At 52.1% G+C, this 22,760-nt stretch overlaps 1 protein-coding gene across 1 annotated transcript; it reads right to left on the bottom strand.

Annotated features, from left to right (window-relative positions):
- Positions 1–2,094: 2,094 nt before the first annotated feature.
- Positions 2,095–7,428, bottom strand: PRKAG3 (protein kinase AMP-activated non-catalytic subunit gamma 3). Its single transcript, XM_075529050.1, has 11 exons — positions 7,275–7,428; positions 6,611–7,017; positions 5,615–5,696; positions 4,837–4,895; positions 4,665–4,710; positions 4,424–4,478; positions 4,161–4,287; positions 3,904–4,069; positions 3,272–3,309; positions 2,982–3,128; positions 2,095–2,312 (listed from the first exon to the last, which is right to left on the bottom strand). Exons 1-11 carry the CDS (start codon positions 7,426–7,428, stop codon positions 2,196–2,198), a joined length of 1,398 nt encoding a protein of 465 aa, XP_075385165.1. The 3' UTR covers positions 2,095–2,195.
- Between the last annotated feature and the right edge of the window lie 15,332 nt (positions 7,429–22,760).

Raw genomic sequence — 22,760 nt, 5'->3', positions numbered from 1 at the left:
AAAGGCTTATACTACCTAAAGCCTCCCCTTGTTTCCAAACTTAACCCAAAGCAAAGGGGGGCGGGGACCCCAAATTGACTGAGTTCATTTCTACCACCTCCTGAAATAGTTTGATAGCAAAATTAATTTCCATTTAGAAAAACAAAGGTCAGCTCCATATCTTGCCGATGAGAATTTGTAGACTGAGTTGCCCCTACTAGATACCAGTTGTCAAGTCTATTCTGACCCACGGCACCCCATCAAGGGTGTGAGTGGACGACTCACCATAGTGTCTCCAATAGTTTGAAAAGTAATTCATCACATCTTTCTTCCGAGGTGCCTCTGGGTAGACTCAAACCATCAACCTTTTGTTTAGGAGCCAAGAGTGTTAACCAATTGCACCGCTTAGTGGCTCCATGTATAATATGCCACTGCTGCTGTTGCTAGGTGCCATTAAGTCAGCCCCAACTCAAGGAACAAACCCTGCCTATTCCTGTTACATATGTAACTAAGATGAATAATTTCTGTGTGGTTTTCTGGTATGGAAACAAGGAAAACCTAATTGAGTGGAAGAACGCTACCCGCGGAAGAGAACGCTGCTGCCACCTGCAGTGCGTGCCCGGTACAGCTTTTCCTTTGAATTCAGAAAGCGCAGGGATCTTACCACAAGCTCAGGGCAAAGGACCACCCTATTTCCTAAGTGAAAGCTACGCTATCCAAGTGGATGGACTGCTGTGTTTTCTTTCTTTGTTGATGTCTGGGGGTGGTTCATTCTCAGAGATCTGTATAAAAGGTCATTACTGGGCACTGAGACTCCTGTTCAAGCCGAAGCTTTTTGTGTCAGATTGGAGGGAGACCCTTCCCCACCTCCACCCCCCTCAAGCAGGCAGCACTAAGAATCCCCCTTTTTAGAAGCTCCATGGAGAGGGGGTGGGGAGGGGGCTGGGAGAGTAGAGGAGTGGTGAGCAGCACTAAGAGCCCAGTCCATGGGGGAAGGGCACCTGGGGCCCCCAGGAGCTGGGGCCACTAGTGGTCAGCCCGAAGTCAAGGGATCCAGAGCCTTTGACTAAACCTGTGGGCTGGGCCCAGTCAGCCACAACCCAAGTGGATGGAAAGGGATTGGGGATGGGCACGGAGCAAAGATAAGGTGACCAAATTTTAACATCGGTAAAGCGGGACACCAGCGGGACACCATTGAGAAAACTCATATCCTGGCGAAATAGCCACATGGCAGCCGAAAACCGTCTACCCTAGCTTGTCATGCATTCTTTCCCCAAATCGGGACTTTTTAAAAACACTGCGGAATGCGGGAAAATTTTGTTAAAAATCGGGACTGTCCCGCCAAAAGCGGGATGTCTGGTCACCTTAAAAAGATGGCCCTGAGGCAATCCCAGTGCCCCTGCTTCAAGGACCACCAGGCTTAACTCGGCTGTTTTCTTTAGTGTCATCATCCCATGATGCACTGGGCATTCCCAAGGGCTTCTGGGAGCAAAAACAGGGCATGGGCAATTAGGGAAGGCTGGAGAAGCCTGTGAGGAAAAGAGAAGGGAAGAAGGTGACCCTTCAGAGGGGGCCCCCGGTCTTACCATCCACTGCCAAGTAGACAGAATTTATGCTCTACCCTTGCAGAATTCATAGCAAATGGGCCATCTGGAAGATGTCTGAGCTCATGTAGAATTTATGGATGAGCATTTCTTTAGTGGAATACCTCCCCGCCTCCCCAGGGTACTGATGGTTTAAGCCTTAGTTCTTACCGAGAATGGAAATTCCATTCAACAAAGGTTTATTATTTGCTTTCTTCCAGCGGAATTCCAAGCAGATGAGAATTGAATGCGAGGGAGCAGGCAAATCTTCCCAGCTGATCTGCCACCACACTGCTACCCTCACCTTGACCCCAGCCTCTGCCCACCCCTAGTAGGAGGGCCTTTGTAGCCTTAGTTCAAAACAGGACCCCAGTGAGTCCTTACACTACGGCCTCCATGCGGCTGCTCAGCTATCGGCTGGGTCACTGTCATCCTCAGAGCGCCCCAATCTGAGACCTGGGAGCCCAAGACCAAGGGCTGGTGCCGAGGCCAATGGCCCAGGTGAGAGCCTACCTGAACCAGAGCTGAACCATCAAAGGGGGTTGGGGGAAAGCAGCTGAAGGTCAAGTCCCCCAACTGCTTCCATTGACTTCCAGGTGTGGAAGGTGGCCTGTAGTGAGGACTCCGATATTCTTAGGCACCAAGGGCATCAATGCCAGCAGGGCTGAGCACCAGTGCCTGAAGGATGTCAGAGAGAGAGATCACGCCCAGGAGATGCTGGGTCTCATCCACTAGCACCAGCCGGTGTACCTGTGGATCCACAGGGGGCCAGTTAGGGGGCAGAGCTGCAGAACCATGGCAGTTAAGGAGATTGGCACCAAGAATCAGGGGGAGACTTGTCACACTGGAGTACTATGTCTTTCAAAACAAAAACAACAACCGAGAAAACATTCTATATGAGGACCAAATGGACAAGAGCGATTTCCAGGCGCAGACAAGGTTGGCGGGTAGGGCGTTTCAGGGAAAGGGAGGGCAACAGGTAGGACAGGAGTAACGAGAACGATGATGTGACATGAGGGGAAGAACGTAGCCAATGTCATGGAACATGGTGCCTAGAAATCGTTGGCTGGGAGTGGATTTTCCTGTGTGTGTTTTCACCAAAAAATTAAAACGAAACACTGAAAACAAAAGAATGAGGGGTGACAATGTGGCGTAGGTGTAAGTGAGGGGGCAAGAACATGTGCCCTGAGAACCAATGGACGGTGGCTGTGACCCCTCTGGAGATGATCAGCCAGCTGGGTGTGGCCCTTAACTGAGGGCCTCCTGGACAGGCCCAGCTACCAGACACCAAGAGATTGTGCATGAAATGGGAGGGCAGGGCAGGTCCCTGATGTACAAGGGGTGACCCGTGTCACTCCCAAGCAGGGCTGAGCCATGTGTGCTGGGGGCCTACATGGAGGGGTGCTGGGCTCGGGGTACCTGCTCCCGGGCAATCCTGTCGATGACTTCCCCCAGGGTCTCGTGAGGCTGGCAGGAAAGGACTCCTTCCAGACACAGCGTCCTCATCCTCAGGGCCTCGCCCACACTCATGTCCAGGTGGTTGTAGGTTTTCTGGGCTGCTAGGTGCTACAGAGCAAGAAAGAAGAGACCTCTTAGCGACCCCCTAGCCCCTTGACACAGATCTCACCCCGACACTGGGTCTCCCACCCTACAGATAGCCCAAAGCACCCTCACAAGCGGCCTGCATGCCCCTCCATCCCCACACTTACGATCACGTCAAAGCGGGAGTAGAGGCCCACGACCAGACCTGCAGGGGAGAGGGAAGAGGCTCACATCCGCACCCTGCACTCGGCTCCGCCCAGGTGTCTGGCTTTATAACAGAGGCATCAGCTACCCCTCCCCTCACCAGCATCATCTCCAGCGTGCTGCAGGACGGTCCCTGACTGTGTGGCCTGAATCGGGCCCTTATTGTATCTGCTCAAGGAACAGGTCCAGGACTTGGAGCTGGGACACTCTCTAGGCCAACTGACCTGCTTTCTCAACTCCTCGATGGCATGGACAAGAGAAGGGAGGGGGGGTACCCTTCAAGATTCAAAGACAGTTAAAGAGACATGAATAAATGTCTATGTCTTGCCACAAGCATACTGACCCTAGAAGACAGACTGAACTGCCTGCTCCGTGGGGTTTCCTGGATCGTGATAGCCTTGGCAGCTGACCGCCAGGCCTTTTCTCTTGTGTCATCTTGGTGTACCACTCACCCGTGGGTTAGCAGCTCTGACCTTAACCATCGGCCGGAACGCTGGGAAGTTGCCTTGTAAGTCCATGCCCCCAAAGCCTCGTTCCACCAACCCCTCCCTTGCTGCGCCCCCAGCCTGGTTCAGGACTCTCTGGGCAGTGGTACCAGTTTCGTTGACCACGGGCAGCGCAGACACACGCCGGTCCACAAAGATGTCCAGCGCGGTCAGGACGGGCGCCGTTTCCTGCACCACAGCCAAGTCGCGGAATGTGCCGATGCCCAGCTCTTGGATGGTGCGGGCGAGGAAGGAGGGCTGGGGCAGCAGGGCGCCCTGGGCGGAGTTGAGGGGAAGGGGCCATCAGCGCCCTGCTTTCAGCCCCCCAGGGCGCCCCCACACTCCCGGGGTCCCCTCCCCTGCTCACAAAGATGTGCAGGAACTTCAGCAGCCGCTTGTGGGTGAGGATGTGAAGCACAGCGCCGGAAGTCGGGTCCAGGACGGGTAGGCGGTGAATCCTGTTCTTGATGAGGGCATACACGGCCTCGAACAGGCTGAGGGAGGGGGACAGCGTGGGGAGAGATACCTTGGCCACTGCCCAAAGAAGAAGCCCTGATGTCCCAGAAGAGAGAGGCTGGGAAGGGGGCGGTGCAGGGCTGGAAGGGGTGGGGGTGGGGCAGCAGGGACTACCTGTCATTGGGCGAGATGGAGACCAGGGGCTTGAAGCAGCCTTGCAGGTAAATCTCTGCAGGGGAAAAGCAGGATCAGGCCCACCTCCCCTCCCCGGTCCATGTTCCCCATTTCCACCCTCAGTCACGGGTCCACGACTCCCAGGCAACCTCCCAGCTCCCTCCAGGAGACTACAAGGCCCTTCTACTGGGTCCTTGGTCCCACCCTCACCCCAGCCCCCTCAAGCCCCTTTCCTGCTCACCCCTCCAGGTCTCGATCTTATGTTCTTCAATCTCATAGATCTGGACCTGGAGACATGGAGAGACCTCCAGAAAGTCAGACATGAGCTTGCAGGGCAGGGCCCAGGCATACAGACTCCCCTCCCTGCCCTGCCTGGCCCTCGGGGTGCCCCAGCACTCCCAGCCCATACTCACCAGAGGGGACCTGTAGTATCGGTGCAGCACCAAGATGAAGTCCGTGATGGTCAGCATGCCTACAAGAGGGAAGTGGGGGAGGGGAGGGGAGGCTCAGCATGGCGCCTTTCGGAGAGAGACAAGCGGACGTGTCAGGACTGACCCCCAGTACAAGGCACTGCTCGCCCAGCCGTCCTCACAATGGTTGTTCTACTTCAGCCCATTATTGCAGCCACAATGGCAGTCCATCTCAGTGAGGGTCTTCCTCTTTTTCGATGACCTTCAACTTGACCGAGCAGGATGCTCTTTCCCAGGGTCTGGTCCCTCCTTCGGATAACATGTCCAGAGTACATGAGACAGGCCTTGCCAGATATATCACTTCTAAGGAGCACTCTGGCTGTACTTCTTCCAGGTCAGATAGGCTGGTTCTGGCAGTCCGTGGCAAAGCCAATGTTCCCATCAACACCATCACTCAAGTGCATTACTCCCTCTGAGGTCCTCTTTACTTCCTGTCCAACTTTGCTTGTGTGTCCAGTGATCCAAAGTACCAAGGCTTGGGTCAAGGCCATCGTGGTCTGCTCAAGTGACCTTCTTGCTCTTCTGCCCTTTAATGAATGGGGTCTTTTGCATCTTCTAGACGTGGGACCCAGTGTCTCCCAGCTAGCCACCCCAAGCCCTGGGATGGGCTTTCCTCCTACAGACCCTTACTTAGCTCAGCCTGAGGCTCTGCCCAAGCCTGACATCGTCCCTCCTCCCTGTTCCCCACACACCCCACCTCCACCTCCACGCCCCCGCTCACCCACAAAGCTCTGCTTCCTGCTGTCCCACAGAGGTGCTGCCCTCACTCCATTGGCCACCAGGGCGAAGAAGGCCTTCTTGATCTGAGAAGGGGGGCGTTGAGGGGTAACTCTCCAGATGGCCCTTCCTCTCCCCACTCACCGCCTGTCAGTGGGGACCCGCCCATCTCCCTGCTCTCTCCACCCGGGACCCTTCCATGAGACCCTCTCTCAGGCCCTTCGAGATGTCACACCACCACGCTAGAATGTGTATGGACTTAATAAGGTTTGCTAATCTAAGTCTTACAGGCACAATTATCTGTACTATCTTTCCTCCACCCCGTGCCCCCAATAAACTTTACATGGACTCGCTTTGAAGCATCATCCTCAGCGAAAATAAGCAACATGCTGGTGGTATTTTTCTATCACGCTTGAAAACAAGTGCAAACAATGGGTGGATGGATGGATTGTGATAAGAATTGTACGCGCCTCCATAAAATTATTTTAAAAAAGAAAACAAGTGCAAAGCGGCTGAGCTAAGGGTTTGTGTGTGCACCACGAGAGCCCCACCCCGTCTGGTAGGCGGTCCACATACGAGGCTTTGGGAAACACCGTTCTGCTGTCCCACTGACCAGTCTAGAATCAAAGACCTTTTAGAGCTTGGTCCGGTGGGAAAGCAAGGACCTGAGCTCATCCTATTGTTTTGAGAATCCCCCCCACTCCTTGTCCTGAGCGACCCTGCCGTGTCTTGCCCTCACCTCTCTGTCTGTAAAGCATTGCTGTTTCCAGTGGGTTGCCCAGCAATGCTCTGAAACAGGGACCTCGTGATTAACCTAGGCCAGGAGTCACTGGGAGCAGTGGGTTAGGACCAGGGAATGCTAACCAGGAACTCCCTCCCCTCCCACTGGCCTCCATGAGGCTCGCAAGAAGCTCTGGAAGGGGCTGTGCCCAGGCCCCTGGTGGTGGTGAGGGCAGGGCTGTGAGAGCAGACTGGCTTGGTGGGCAGAGCTGTCGCTCACCTCCAGCATGGTGTCGAAGATGACCAGCTTGGAGCTGGTGGCCATGGCATCGTAGCAGGTATGCTCCTGCATGAAGTGCATGTACACCTGGGCCCCAGGCTTCTGAAGCTCAGCATCCCAGCCCAGTGGAGGCAGCAGGGCCTTTGGGGATGGGCACGGGGCTGCCCTCTCATCCACCAGGCCTTGCAGCTCCCACTCCCCGGCTGCTGTGACGGGGAACTCTAGGCTCAGCTCCAGCTCGTCTGTGCTGGAGCCCACAGCTGAGATGGCACAGTCGGGCTGCGGGAAGTCCCAGCCTGCTGGTGGGGTGCCCGCCCAGGCCAGGGGAGCAGCCTGGGCCAAGGGTGTGGTCTTGAGGAATGTGGCCTCTAGCCCAGAGGACTCAGCAGCTGGCCTGGGCTGGGGACCTGTGGCAAGGGGAGGGAGATCAGGAAGTTCATCTTCCAGAGTACTTGGGACACCCAGCTGCTAGGAGCCCCATTTACAGGTGAGAAAGCTGAGGTTCAGAGAGTCGCATAGCAAGAGATGGGCTCGGGGCTATCTTTCTGAGTAGGCCATATGGAGCCCCTGCAAGATGAAGGTTGAGTCATGTGGGGTGGACAGACCCACTATCTGAAGTTCCCATGGCCACCTCCCACCTCCCCAGAACTGGTCTTGGCCTTACCTTCCCCCTGGCCCGGTGGCTCCCCTTCCTCCACAGCCTCCTGCCTTGTCCATCTCGAGGCCTTGGCCCCCTGTTTCCCATGGGTTCTGTCTGATCTGGTGGCCATGGTCGGTGAGGGCCATGAGGCACTCTCTCCTGGCTCTAGGAAACTCATGTCTGGAAGGGAGAAAGGGATCAATTGGGTCCATAGTGGGGGTCGCACAACAAATGCATAATATTTAACATTTGCAACTAGCTTCTAATGGGATTTTCTCTGCCATGTTTCCCATTCAACCCTCAGAGCAGCCCATCAGGGAGACATGCTGTTTAACCAGGGAGCGACCTGAAGTGCAGAGACTTTAAGCAATTTGCTACATATCACACAGCTAGTAAACGGTGAGGTCAGGATTGGGGGCCATGTCTTAAAACTCCAGGTTTCTGGAAAAAGGAGCGAGGCAGTGAGGGAGAGAGAGGCAATGAAAGCTGGCTGGTGGGGGTGGGGTGGGGCAGGAGACGGGGCCCAGAGATGTGAGGGGAGGTGGGAGGTTAGGTCCATGGGGAAGGGGCAGACCCACCTACCTTGATGCTCAAGCTTCCCAGAGTTGTTTCAGGATGAGGTCTGTGGGGAGAATGTCTGATGGGGCGGGGAAATGCTCCAAGGTCTCCAGACACAACTCCTTCCCTCCCCAAGACACACACACATACACACATATATAAATACACATAGACGGACACATACACACAATCATACATATAAATACGTATTTAGCCATAGACACACACCCAGACACATACACACATATAAATACACACATAGGCACACACGCACCTATACACACACAGACATACACACACACACACACACTCTCTCTCATATACACAGATCCCACCACTCCTGGACACAAGCAGAACCACGCAAGCTCACCTACCTATATACAAATATGCAAACACAGACCCACATACACAGAGAATCCAAGCGTCTCACACACACATACACACACACACACACCTCTCTCTCTCTCTCTCTCTCTCTCTCCTGGTGTGCTTTCATCCTGGGCCCTGGATGTTCCAGCTCTCGGGGGGGGCCCCCCGCCCCCAGGACCCCTGTACCCTGTGCAGTGCTTGCTCCAGCTCAGCTCCATGCAGCCAGAGAGGACCCAGAAGAGCGAGTGCGTGCAAGCCTGTGGTGAGCAGCACTATTCTGGGCCCAGTGCCTGGCACCCTGCCTGCCCAGATCTGTTTCCCTCTGATTGGGTGTCAGGCTGCTGGGAGGGAGGGATCCATCCACCCAGCTGCCCAAACCCAGTGGCCTGGGAGTTGGAAGTGGGTGGGGGGAGGAAGGGGATCTTGATGCTTGGCTTTTAGCTGCCTCCTGGGTCTTTGAGGACAGGCCAGGTGAGGTTCTGTCTAGGAGAAGCCCTTGGGGAATTGTGGGGACCTGGGGCTGGGAGGAGGGGTCGCAGAGTCCCAGGTTTCCACTCGCAGGGCCTGTCATCTTTGTCAGGCACAAGGAGGCAGGTTGGGCCTGACTTTCATCCTTCACACACTCCTTTGAGTGTCCAGGAGAAGGGCAAGGGCGTTCTGAGGGTCCCTGGAGCAGCCCAGCCCTGGCTTCTCAAGTCAATCCCGGGCACCCTGGAGATCACCCTGAAGGTGAGGGGTAGCCTGGAGGACTCAGGGCCCACCTTTCTCCACAAGCGGAGACACCTGTTCCTACCTGTGGTTGGGCGGAATGTCCGGGTGTGCTGGAGCCTTCCACACCCTCCCGCTGCGTGTGTTGGCCCTACGGTCCTGGAGCCAGTGGGATCCTAGCCCAGCTCTGGTGGCTGCCCGCCTCCCCCCTGGCATTCCTGGGGCTTGAGTCAATGTCCAAATCTGGAATGCTGACCAGCTGCTCCAGGTCCCTTCTCCCTGCCCCTCCCTTTCCCATCTCCTTCTAGCCTCTTCCACCCCAGACCCTGTCCCTGCAGGGTATGGACACGACAGAAAGGATTCCTGGGTTTCCTGCTGAATGTATTGATTACCTTTCCCATCATCCCTCACGGCACCCAGACTACCTTCGGGATGTGGATGAAAGCAGAGCTGGGGAGACTTTGTCCTTCCCATGTGTCTAGCATAAAGCAGGGGTGAGTGCAACCTCCTTCCCACTGCCCCATCGAGTCATCCGGGATCCCTGCAGCCTGTCAAGCTACTGTTCAGGGGGAACCTCAGACGGTGGAAGGGCTCAGAGGAGATATGCAAGGCCGTGGGCCTGAAAAGTCTTCACCCCTCTGCTCTGAGCTGCCTTGATAGCCAAGCCAGGCACAGAACACACTGTACACAGTCCCCCGCCCTTCCCCTCCACCCCGCACGGCCAGCATCTCCCTGATGGTCCCACACGGATCTCCTTAGCGTGTGTGTCCAGTGTGCAAGCTCAGCACGGGCTGGGCGGCATTTACACAGCGATTTCCCGTGTGCATAGCTTTCAGTTCCAGTTCAGCTGTGGGCCCCTGGATGATGAGCCGTGCTCACTGGATGTCCTGGAAAACCTGTGGACCGGGGTTCAGAGGGCTCTGGTTAAAAGGCAGGTGCTGCCGTCCACCTGGGAAGAAGGCTGCTGCCCTGAGCCTGTGGTGAAGGGAGACAACAGACAGTGTAAGATTCGAAATAATAACAATAATAACAATAGGATTCAGGAGGGTGAGAGGGCAGGGGAGGGAGGGGAGAAAAGCAGAGCTGATGCCAAGGGCTCAGGTAGACACTGTTTTGGAAACGATGATGGCAACATGTGTACAAATATGTTTGATACAACCGATGTTTAGAATGTTAGAAGTCCTGTAAGAGCCCAATATAACGATTTTTAAAAAAACACCCGTGGAAGAGCCTGGCAGCGGCCCCTCCGCCTATCTATCTACGTGTTTCTTTCTCCCCCAGTAGTACCGTCACCTGGCCCTCACAAACATTCCGGCCTTCCTCGCTGCTAATTATGGCCTGATGATCACATTCGGACTGACGGGGGGGAAGTAGAAGCGACCCGAGGAAGTCCCAGGTCTGACCTTACCAGAGCCTTGAGACCCCCTTGCCTTGGCCTCTTGTGCTGGCTGGAAAGCTCCTGGGATGACAAGAGGAAGATGTTTGTGGAGAGTCACTGTGTCAGGCTGCGTTATCTAGAGAGATCAACCCAGTGACACTCAGATATGTATAAAAAAAGAGTGTGTTAATCTGGGTACTTTAGAGAAGCAAATCCACAGAAACTCATGTATAAGAGAGAGTTTTATGTAAAGGGTAAGCGCACATCAAGAAAACATCCCAATCCAGTGCTGCCCAAGCCCACAAGTCTAACATTAACCCACATGTCCGACACCAATGCACAAAGTCCTCCTCCATCTGACAAAACACACACTTTGACGCCGACTGACTGCAGGAGGACAGCCAAATCAGTAAACGTGTAAGCATCTCAGTGCTGGCAGGGGTCTCCACACGACCGCTCCAGCACCCAGGGGTAGGTCCATGGGGCTTCCGTGCATCGGGGTAGGTCCATGCGGCTTCTCCTTGGGGATGTCTTGCTGGAAGTGAGCCTTGTCACCTGAAGCAGGGAACTGGCTAAGGCAGCTGCACCCTGGTCGGACCATCACAAAGCAAGAGACCCAAGAACTGGAAAGTCGAGACTCACTCAGCCATTTATCCCGCCACCCTTCAATTAACCCCACGTGTGTTTATCGGCCAGGTTGGCACAATAAACTAACTACCTCAAGAGCTTTCTATCAAAAAGTAATCTCACATCAAGAAGGCATCAATGTCAGTAAAGCACAGAAGAAACACATAAGATTCCTTTGGTTCCTTGAAGCTTCCTCACCTCCCACTATCATGACCCCAGTCCTGCCTTTCACCGCGGGCTAGACCGGAGCATGTGCACAGGTACAGTTAAGAGCTCACGACACTCGGAATCCAGGAAAGGAATGGGAGTAGTGATACCAGAAGGGTAGGGGAAGGTGGGGAGAGGAGAGGAGAAATGGGGAACTGATTGCAATGATTGACACATAACCATGACCCCCTCTATGGGGGCAAATGACAGAAATTGTTGGGGAAGGGAGACAGCGGTCAGTGTAAGATATGAAAATAATAATAATTCATCATTTATCAAGGAGTCACAAGGGTGCAGGGGGGAGAGAGGGAAAAAAGATGAGCTGATACCAAGGGCTCACTAGAAAATAAATGTCCAGAAATAATGGTGGCAACATATACACAAATATGCTTGATACAATCGATGTATGGATTGTTATAAGAGCTGTAAGAGCACCCAATAAAATGATCTTTTAATTTTAAAAAAGGCATCAATAGACAATGATAAGATTGTTTTGTAAAAAAATTTAAATACATGTCTTTGAAAAAAATAAATTCTGCTTTTTTGGGGGAGGAAACCCCTCATAAATACTCCTTGGTGATTGGTTTGGCCTCTGGTCATGGCATCGTATTTTTCTGAAACTCTGCTTCTTGGCTCGCTTGCAGAACTGGGTGTTATAGGGACCCTGGGCCCTGACCTGAGGATGCATTTGGCTGCTGCAGTTTGATGAATGACTATTATGTGGCCTTCCTCTCCGTGGTCTTGTAATTTGTGACATTAGAGGTAGGCAGATGCCTCCGCACACCATTTAAAAAAATCATTTTATTGGGGCTCATACAACTCTTATCACAATCCACACATACATCAATTGTGTAAAGCACACTTAAACATTAATTGCCCTCATCATTCTCAAAATTCGCCTTCCACTTGGGTTCCTGGAATCAGCTCCTCATTTCCCTTTTTTCTCTCCCCCTCCCGCCCCTCTCCCCCCTCCCTCATGAACCCTTAATAATTTATAAATTATTATTTTATCTTATCTTACACTGCCGGGCGTCTCCCTTCACCCACTTTCCTGTTGCCCATCCCCTAGAGAGGAGGTTATTTGTAGATCCCCATGATCGGTTCCCCCTTTCTACCCTCCCTTCCCTCCCGGTATCGCCACTCTCACCATTGGTCCTGAGGGGTTCATCTGTCGTAGATTCCCTGTGTTTGCAGATCCCAACTGTACCTCTGCATCCTTTGGTCTAACCAGGTTTGCAAGGTAGAATTGGGATCATGATAGTTGGGGGATCCGCACACCATTTTTACAGCCGCCCTCTCTGGAGAGCTGCTCCGTCAGGACATGGGGTCCAGGATGCTGTACAATGTCATTTTCATAGCAGAGGAAGAAGACCAGCTTGAGGAGGCCACGGGAGTTGCCTGCCTGGCTGAGACCCTAAGACTGTTCAATCTCAAAGAGGGTTGTTGAGTTCGGTTCGAACGCGTGGTTAGTGCCACTCACTCAGCCCTGCAGCATCGCCTTGTCTCTGGGGCTGAAACGGAGCAGCGCCTGTGCCAGTGTCCCCAGGACGCGTCAGAATTAGCACCTCGCTAGTGCCGTGTGGCCTGCCTCAGGAACCCTCACGGCCTTGTCCTGCGCGCTGTTGGGGAATGATAGCAGACGGACGATAGTCTGTCTGGTCGACCGAGTGTCCGTGTACCCCTTCTTGGCACTTCCCCAATCTCAGAGCATGCGATTTGGGAGGGGGCAACTGTGGGCCCCCGATAGGATGCCTTGGATTCAAATTTTACCAATTCCCCCGGGCCCCACAGGTGGGAAGGGGATGAACAGAATTGGCCCAGTAAGTTGTAAATCCAGTACTTCTGCTGGGTCCCCTGGGAGGAATCTTGCCCTTGAATGCAGAGCTAAGAGGAGGTAAGTGTGGAAATTGGACAGAGTGCCCTGAAGAGAGTCAATGAAGGACCTACCTCAGAATGAAGTCCACAGAGGGCAAAGGAGCCGGCAGGGGATGAGAGAGACTGCGTTGTCCAACATTCATCGAGACCCAGCGCCTAGCCCTCTCACTGGGTGTTTTCCGTTACACAAACCAAGAGGTTCTTGTCTGGCTTAATGAGGTTCGCATTGGATCTTCTCTCACCTGTAACTGAAAGGATTCTAGCTGATCCCGGAGCCAACAAAACCTCAGAAGGCCCAGACACCTTCAAAGGCTGCTGGAGCCATGTTCTGGCCACGACATTTTCCAAAGACAAAGTACGGCACATATTAGCAAGCAACAAGGGGAAGCCAATAGGGTGTCATGGGGAGGAGAGATTTTGGGGTGGGGGAAGAAATAAAGGAAGGTTTGGAACGGGTCCATTTGATGAAGGAGGCCTCCCTAAAGATGGTGTGTGGGGAGGAGGCTACAGCAGTGCGAACACATCATGACGGAAGGGTCAGAAGCCTCCTCCTCAGGCCCCGCCCCAGCCGTAGGTAAGTCATTGGGAACTCAGACGATGCCCAGGGAGGTGGGAGACCATGAATGAACTGAGGTGGACTTGTTCAGAAGGCTGCATGTATCCATTAGCATTATCTCAGCTATGTGTCACAGAAACCACCATTCGAGTGGATTTCAGCAAAATGGGCATTTTTGGGTTCCCATAATAGAACATCCGGGGGCAGGCTGGGCATACGGCTGGTTTACTGCAGGGCCTCTGGAATGGGTCCCCTTGACTCTCAGCTCTGTGCAACTCTGGGGCCAGTTTCAAATATTGAAGGACCGTGATGCTCTGGGCCCCTGATCCCTGTCAGCCACACTCAGAGGAAGAGACCGCCTTTACTTGTACAGGTGTACCCCCCACCTCCCCCTCTCCCCGTTTTCCAACATTTACTTTGCTTTTATGAAAGACCTACATTAGTACCCGATTTCATTCACTGACAGAAATCCACAGAGGGACCTGACTTCGATGGAATAAAAGAGGCAGCGTGCACCCCGAGCAGCGAGATCGGTACCCTTGGGAGCTACACGCCCCATCTCAGCCTCAAGCCACCATTGCTTTGACCTGTGTCTGTGACTGCTACATGTAACATGGTGTCCTTTGGGGTTGTATGTGTGATTGGCTATCAGTTGGGAGATTATTTTGGTGTGGGGGCACTTCAAAGAGTGTCCCACACGTGACAGTTAGGCTTTGCATCCCCTTGGCTGGGCTAGGAGTCTCTGTGCGGTTTGGCACTTGTTTTTATCATTGCTGTGAGTCAGTCCCAGTCTATAGTAACCCCGTGTCGAGGGGATGAAACGCAGCCTGATCCCGCGCCATCCTCACAATTGTTGCTATGTCTGAGCTCATTGCTGCAGTCACTGTGCCAGCCCATCTCCTCAAGGGCCTCCTTCCTTTGCCCCAGCTCTCCTCTGTACCCAGCATAATATCCTTCCCCAGGGACTGGTCTTTCCTGAGAACATGCCCGACGAACTTGAGACACTATCATGCCCTCCTCACTTCTAAGGGGCATTCTGCCTGTACTTCTTCCAAGACAGCTTTGCTTGTTCTCCTGGAAGCCCATGCTGTTATGGTTGATAGGGACCTTCGAGTCAGTTCCAGCTCACACTGACCCTGAGCACAACAGAATGGAACTCCGCCTGGTGTGTCTCACAATGGTTCTTATGTTTGAGCCCAGCACGGCAAACACTGTCAGTGCATCTTGTCCAGGGTTTGTCTCTTTCTCTCTGTCTCTTTCTCTCCCTCTTTCTCTCTCTGGCCAGAAACAGGGAGAGGGAATGGATGAGGGGGATCAAAATATATGGAGGGGCTAACAGGATGATGTTGATTTCATTTCTTGAGGTGGCCAGGCTGGCAGCATATGAATGAATGGGGATTACTCCTGCATTTTTGAACCATTTGGGCTTACAAAAGATTTCAGAGGAGAGCTCTGCTTTGGGACAATGGAGAAAACTTCTTTTTTTTCCCAAGAGAAGCAAATGCCTTCCAAAAGTTTATAGAAAAATGATCTTTGCTTCTTATTAGCGGAAACAGAACTGAAAGCTCTCCTAGAGTCTAATCCTCATGCTTAGGAGAGTATCATGTTTGGAGAGACTAATTAGGAATCGTTCTCGAATCTGGGGCATTTCCCCCCTACGTGGCGGTCTAAGGGAGGATGGAATGGATTTTGAAGATAGAACTACAACTCCATATCTGCAGTTGTCTGATATGCCTGCGCTCCTCTCTCCCTAAGTTGCACACAACGTAAGCTAGCTGTATCAACGTGTCTGTGTGTGTGCGGCCATGGCTGCAGCTATGAGGACAGCTATGTAACTCTAGCTATATCCACTGTCTTCCTGTACTGGGGAGGCCGTAGCACAGTATCACAAGGTGGGTGGCATCGAAGAAGAGGCATTTATTTTCTCACAGCTCTGGAGCTGAGAAGGCCTCTCTCCTGGTTTCTGGCAGCGGAGGGCCACCCTTGGTGTTCCCGTGCTGCTTCTAGATGCTTCTCCCTCTGTTTCCATGCAGCTGCCATCTCCTTCTTTCTCACACCCTCCTGGTGACCAGAGGATTGGCCACCCCTAACCGCATTCACCCAGCCACTGGTTACCTCTCCCTCACTGCCCCATCCAGGCCCGGATCCACTCTGAAGGCACACGAGCCTCACCTCAGCAGAGCAGCCGAGAGAGCACAGGGTTACAACCACACAACGTCAAGAGCAGCCTCTCCTCTCCCGTGGGGTTCTAGCTTCCTCCATCACCTCACCAGCCGATTTCCTTACAAAAGGTGACTTGGCCTCAGGGTTCCATCCTCCTCCTCCCTCTCACGCTTCTCCTCTCCCTCTTGAACAGGGGCCCCTTCCAGAAGACCCCAGCCCACCAGCAGGACTGCGCAAGCTCAAATGCCAGAGCCAAGTCCTCGTCTCCCACAGAGCTCCCCGGTAGCATCCATCCTAAGTAGCCCTCGCCTGCCCAGAGCCTACAGAGGAACTTGGTGGACAGTGTGGCTTTATTCCATGGGGTCTCTACAGAGTCCCTACTCTGCCCAACCGAGAGACCTCCCCGCACTAGCTGTGCAGCTTTCAGCGAAGGCGCGCATGTCCCCGAGCCTTGGTTTCCATGTGTGGCCCAAATGGTTTGCACTAAGACGGCTAACCTAAGAGTTGGCCATTCAAACCTCCCCAGAAGCACCACCTCAGAGAACCCTGGCAGTCTGTGCCCATCAAGATTGCGATCAAGGAAGCCCTCTGAGGAAGGATGGACAGGGGAAGCAGAGGGCAAGTAGCTGTTACCTGTGGTGAGGGGAAAAGGGTGTTCTTCAGGGGGTGGAGAGAAAGGCGGGCAGACAGAACAGGCTACTGGGAGGTTTCATAAGTTGTTTAAAATGATGAATGCAAAAACACTGATCTGGAATGTAAACCCCACCCAATTCACAATTTGGCCAACACCATAGTGCAAATGTGTCCATTTTTCTCGGCTCTTCCTTATTCAGTGTCCAATTTTCACACACACATGAAGCTATTGAAAATACCATGGCTTGGGTCAGGTGCATCTTTGTCTTCAAAATGGTAGCCTTCGATTCAAGCAGGACGCAGTACAGCACTGACAAAACACACATCATTCCTATATTTCCCAAATGCTTCCTCCCAACCCCCCCATGACTGTGACTCAGTTCTACCTTACAAATCCGGCCAGACTGGAGAACACATATTGGTACAAAGAAACGCTCTTGACACATGGAAATCAGGACAGATAAATCCTTCAGGAACAGTAGTGGGAGTAGCGATATCATGAGGATAGGGAGATGGGGGGAGGGGAAGATGGAAGGAGGAGAAAGAGGGAACCCATCACAAGATTGGATATATAGCCCCTCTCCAGGGGCGCAAATAACAGAAAGGTGGGTGAAAGGAGACAACAGTGTAAGACACGAAATAACAATAGTAATACATCATTGATCAAGAATTCACGAGGATAGGAGGGTGGGGGAAAAAAAGAGGAGCTGATACCAAGGGCTTAAGTAGAAAGAAATTACTTTAGAAATGTTGATGGCAACATATGTACAAGTGTGCTTAATATGATTGAATGATGAATTGTTACAAGATTTGTAAGAGCCCCCAATAAAATAATTAATTTAAAAAACATACACACACACACACACACACACACAAAGAAACCCAAAGTGATATTCTTGTTCTTCAATATTTTAAAGAGCTCTTGTGCAGTAAATTTACCCAATGCAAATACATCGTCTGGTCTCTTGACTGCTACTTCCATGAGCATTGATCATGGACACGAGCAAGATGAAATCCTTGACGATTTTCCTTTTCCCTCATTTATCACAATGTTACTTCTGCCGTCCTTGACCTTCCTCGGCAAGTGCTTCCAGTCCTCTCGGTGGTGAGGTTGCGGCATCTGCATATTGCAGGTTGTCAGCGAGCCTGTGTTCAGTCCCAGGGCCGACTTCTTCCCCATAGTGCGCACCTTTTCAGATTATTGGCATAGCATCCCAGTGGACTGAGCCTGGGGAAAGGACACAACCTGATACGCTCCTTTCGTCATGTTAAGCCGTGCAGTGTTCCCCTGTTCTATTCCAGTGACTGGTAGGTGCCAGGATGGAGCCGTCTTCTCCAGCCTTGCTCTGGTATAGCCCTGCTTGGGGCAACAGCTGCAGGGTGGTTTTCCGACCTCACCCTGGCCTCTTCTGCCCTCCACGGGAGGCTCCGAGGGGGTGTCTCAGGCTCGCTCCCGAGGGTCTGGCGCCCTCGGCTGGCTGCTAAGAGGAACACGCATCAAAGAGCTGTCAGAACAGTACCCATGGCCACGCCCTCTGTGCACAACAGAGAACCGAGGCAGCAAGGGAGGGGCTGACTGGTTTTTAAGATGCAGAGCTAATCAGCTCCTCAGACGGACCAGAAAGTGGAACCTCTGCCCACTCTTCCAGCACTGTTTCCAGCACACCGAGAGGCACCAGCCTGGGCTCCCAGGAGGGGCAAATCTGTCCTCTACAGCCCCCCTCTGACACTCCCGGCGCCTCTCAGACAGGCAGCAGGACCCTGGATGGGGAGGAGATTCTGTGCTATTGGGCTTGTCCTCTGTGGTGCTCTGGGGCACCTACTGTCCCCTCTGGGGTAGTTGGGTGTCTTTCCTCAGACCAACTCAGCCACACTCTCACCAGTCAGCCTGGTCTCTTCTGTGACGCTGAGTCTCCTTCTACATTGATCTCCCACTCTATCCACACCTACTAAGGTGACCCTTTCAGGGCAGTTGGCCGTGGTAGGCAGGTACCATCTCGTTCTTTTGGTTACAGGGTTGTGGAGATGGATGTGTGCCTGGCCCGTTAGTCCACTGAACTCATTGCTTCCCCGTGTGACTCTGGAGCCTCATCCCTCTTGTTTCCTCTGGATGCAAAAGAGACTATTTCCACCTGAGATGCCACCTGAGACTATTTCCACCTGAGACTTGTAAGCCCCTAGTCAATAGCCACCAAGATAGAACTTTGTCTTTGTGGACTACGTTAGGTCAATGGGGCTTGGAGTTCCCCTGAGACCATGGTCCTGAGCCTCTGGCCCCAGTGCCTCATTCCCTCCAGGTGTGTGGTTACACCTACAGAGTTTCCATAACCTTGTCCCCATGTGCTCCACCACATTCATGGAGATACATGCCATGGAGGTAAACCCACAGATGCTCTGTGAACCCTATAAAGATTTGTGGGCACAGCCCCCTCTCCTTCTCATGTAAATGTAATGTTAATGGCTGATTTAAATTCTTATTCTAAATGCCAGCTATATATTTTTTTAAATGTATGCCCCGAAATAAATGTTTGCTACAATAAATTTACCACGTTAGATAACTCTTGAATGCCACTGAGTCTATCCCAACTGAGAGCGACCCTGTAGGACAGAGTAGAACTGCCCCTGTGGGTTTCAGAGATGCTCACTCTGGATGGGAGCAGACAGCCTCCTCTTCAAGGAGTAGCTGGTGAGTCTCAACTGCCAACCTTGTGATTAGCAGCCGAAAGATTACCCCACAGAGCAACCAGGATGCCTGCAAAACACTGGACATAAGCTGCTTGGGGGGAATCTTGTAAAATATGGGCTCTCCGCTTGGCTGGGGCAGGGGTAGGGGTGGAGGGGGATGGGATTGGCCTCCTTCTGTAGCTCCTGGGAGAAAGGCTGCATAGGGATCGGGACACCTGGGTTCTAGGCTTGAATCTTTTGCCAAATGATCATGTGGTTGTGAGAGGTGGGGCTCGGTGGGCTCACATATAAAATGACAACTTGGATCCCTGGGGGCTCTTCCAGCTCTGGCATTCATTTGTTCTTGGAACAAATCCCACTGAAACCGGTTCTGGTGCAAATCCTGTGTTGAGTATCAGGAACCGAAGAGATAAAAGGGTGGGGGGGGTTGTTTTGTTTACCCACTCCCCTTTTTGGGGTGGGAGCCGTTCTGACAGTGGAGGAAATGCCAGTTGATGAAGGTCTGATCTACCTTCCGCACAGAAACACCTGAGGCCTCGCAGGTGGAAGCAAATGTGAAGAAGACCGAGATAAAGACCCAAGAGAAAGTGCCACCTTCCCCCTCGGTGAAGCCCATCGAGGTATCTTGTTCCCTATATCTGCTTCCTCTAAGTTCCTTCACAAGGGGGAAGGAGAATCAGGCTCCCCTGCAGCACTGGCCACGGCCAATCCCTAGGAGACAGACATGCCTTCATCCTCTGTGTTAGTCTGGGTTGACTAGAGAAACAAATTCATAGACGCTCATATGTGTATAAGAGGGAAGTTTATATCAAAGAGCAATTGTACATTAAGAAAACATCCCAGTCCAGATCAAGCTCATAAATCTGATATTAGCCCATACGTCCATTACCAGTCCATAAATTCTTCTTCAGACTCACACAGCACATGCAATGACACTGAAATGCAGGAAGAAAGATCACAGGCCAGTGGGTGACAAGTCTTGTGGATCCAGGGGTGGAGGAAGCATCTCAGTGCTGGCAGGGGTCTCCATGTGGCTCCTCCAGCTCCAAGGCTCTAGTGTAGCTCCATGTGTCTTCTCAACAGGAATGTCTCACAGGGAGGGAGGGAGTGTCCCCCCTCCAGAGAGTTATTTATCTCCTTAGCACCTACCAATGAGGTCATCAAGCTGCGACCTGGTTGACTGGCTGAACTCCACCCCTTTACTCTTAAGTCTCAAATTGAGAACAGATTCTGTAACTACCATACCCTCTAAACTTTTTACCAATTCTGACAGCAGTGGTCCCTCCCACAGCACTCGACTCTTCCGCTAGGCTTGAAATTCATTGCAGTGGCCCCACGGAACCCAGACCATACTCGTGATAGTGGGGTTTATTAAGGATGTTCACAGGTTACAAATAGTTTAACAGGATACAATTATTGTGACAGGACAGCCTCTTATCAGCCATGCAGAAGGTAGGCCTCTCTCGTCCTTGGCCTCTCCGTCATGGTCCCTTGATCTGTGCCCTGCTCAGAAACATTTCAAAGCTTTCAAAGTTGCCCAATCAATGCCTAGAGGACACACCACTCCATCAGAACCTCAGTCCAGCGGCACTTAGCTCTAGCTCCGTGGTCACCAAACCTAGCTCCCCCGTTTGCTTTGTGGGCTGGGCTGTCCACCACACTGTCCACTGTCACATGCCCTGCCTCGTGGTTCTGCTGCCACCATTCGTCAGCCACTACAGCTTTCAGTCTGCTGGATCAGGGCGATTCCGTGTGCAGGGATCTCTGGATCCAAAGGATGTACTCCACTCCTGGTTCTCCTTTCTTGCTAAATAGCAAGATTCCTCCTTCCTGCTTCTGGGATAGCTCATTGTACACACAGCAGGATGGCAAAAGTAACTGTTGGCTGTATTAGAGTTCCTAGCTTTTACAGTAACAATGAGCCTAGTTAACAAGACTTCACAACTGAATCGTAGTCTGTCAGCATCTCCCCGCTCCTTCTCTTAACCAGACAGCCATTTGGCAGGAGTTCCAAAGATTGTGACTGGAAGAGCCATATTAAACAATTCACAGGATCGCAAGTCCCCACTGTCTTCAGTAACTGCAAGTAGACTTGGCCTTCAGCATGAATTCTTAAAGAGGCCCCTTCAACAGGCATTCAGAGTGAATGAGAATCTGGGATCGTCCAGGATAGTCTTAGGTTCATTTCCAGTGGAGGCGCTGAAGATAGGTAGGAAGGTGTGGCTGTGGGGATTAGTGACACCTCTTGGCTTGCTCTGGTCTTCACAGAGCGGGACCCATAGTTTAAGGACATCGCGCTGAGGGGACTTCTGGAGGGAAGAAAGGAGTGTTTGCATTACGGTCTTTGCAGTTAGCAGCCTCGTGGCCGTTTACTGAGCCCTGGTGGTGGGCCAGACCGTGTGTCAGGAAGTCGAAAGCACTTGGAGGGAGGACTCTGACCCTGTGAGGTTGGGACACTTTCCTGTTATGACTTCTCCTCCTGGTTTGCTTGGTGGCTTTTAACTGAATAACTGATGTCCCTGTGATAAGAACGAGCAGCGACCAGAGAGTAAATCATTAAAACCTCAAAGCACTTCCTCGTCGTTTAATAACCTCAGCCATTTCCAAAGTCTTTCATCCTCTCGCTCTTAGTAGGTGAAGCCACCCAGCAGCTGCACCCGTGGGATTCCGCTGGTTCAGACCAGTTCGGCCAAACCCCTACCCAAATTTTGTGGTTGTTGAGTTCGGTGAGCTAGTCATCAACGTGGTGCTTGTAATCAGGGTTCACGCCCAGCTGGGGGCTGTGGAAACCACACCTTTACATTCCTTACTCTTCCCTAATGTTCACCTGTGCAATGTTTGGGCTGCAATCCTCAAGGTCAGCAGCTCGAAACCCCCAGCTGCTCCTCGGGAGGAAGCCGGGGCTTTCTACTCCTGGAAACAATGACCATCTCGGAAACCCACAGGGGCAGTTCTACCCTGTCCTACAGGCTCGCTGTGAGTCAGCATGGCATCAACCCATCGGCAGTGGGTTTGGCTTTTTTGGCGCGTGTAGTAATGTTCATTTCATCCATAGGTTAAAAAAACTAGACAGAAAATGCTTGTAAAAAAATAAAATAAAGCTTGTAATATTTAATTTCATGAGCCCCTAGTAAAACATTTAAATTAAAAATATTTATTAATTTCATAAAACTCGCTGTATTTTTGATGAAGGACTACATTTGTAGTCATGACTTCAGCAAGCAAGCATTTCAGGTAAAGCGGGAGCGTTGCAGGCTGGCACGCTGTCGTTCGTTTCAGCTTTGGGTCACTCTCCACATTCCCACGAGATAGTAGGAGTGAACGGTGCGAGCACTGAACCAGTTCAAAGAGCTGAAAGTATGGTCAGAACAATTGCCCTAAGTTCAGCAGAAGCGGGAAGGAGTGTTCCAAAGGTGGACATAGTACATGCAAAGAAGAGAAGTCCCCTAGCTTTTCTACGATAGCAAACACAATGACTGTTGTCGAATTAGCCTCCCTGGAAAGGATGGGCTCCTGCTCCTCCAGGGAAAAGATGGTGAAGGAGAAACCATCCAGCCGATGATGCTCAGATAGCAGCCCAAAATATGATGCCAATCAAGAAGCAGTTAGAAATTTCGTAAATAACAGTTTTTTGGGGGTATTCTTCAATTTTAAACTATTTTTTAAAAATTATTTTAAAACTCTTATAAGGCAGCTTTGGATGTCATTTTATGATTTTGTTTAAGTATTGACTGCATGGAACAATAAGCTA

This window comes from Tenrec ecaudatus, chromosome 13 (assembly GCF_050624435.1).
Source record: "Tenrec ecaudatus isolate mTenEca1 chromosome 13, mTenEca1.hap1, whole genome shotgun sequence".
In the NCBI taxonomy this organism is placed as follows: Eukaryota; Metazoa; Chordata; class Mammalia; order Afrosoricida; family Tenrecidae; genus Tenrec; species Tenrec ecaudatus.
Note: the sequence above shows the minus strand (reverse complement) of the source record. Positions and strands in the feature narration are given on the sequence as shown.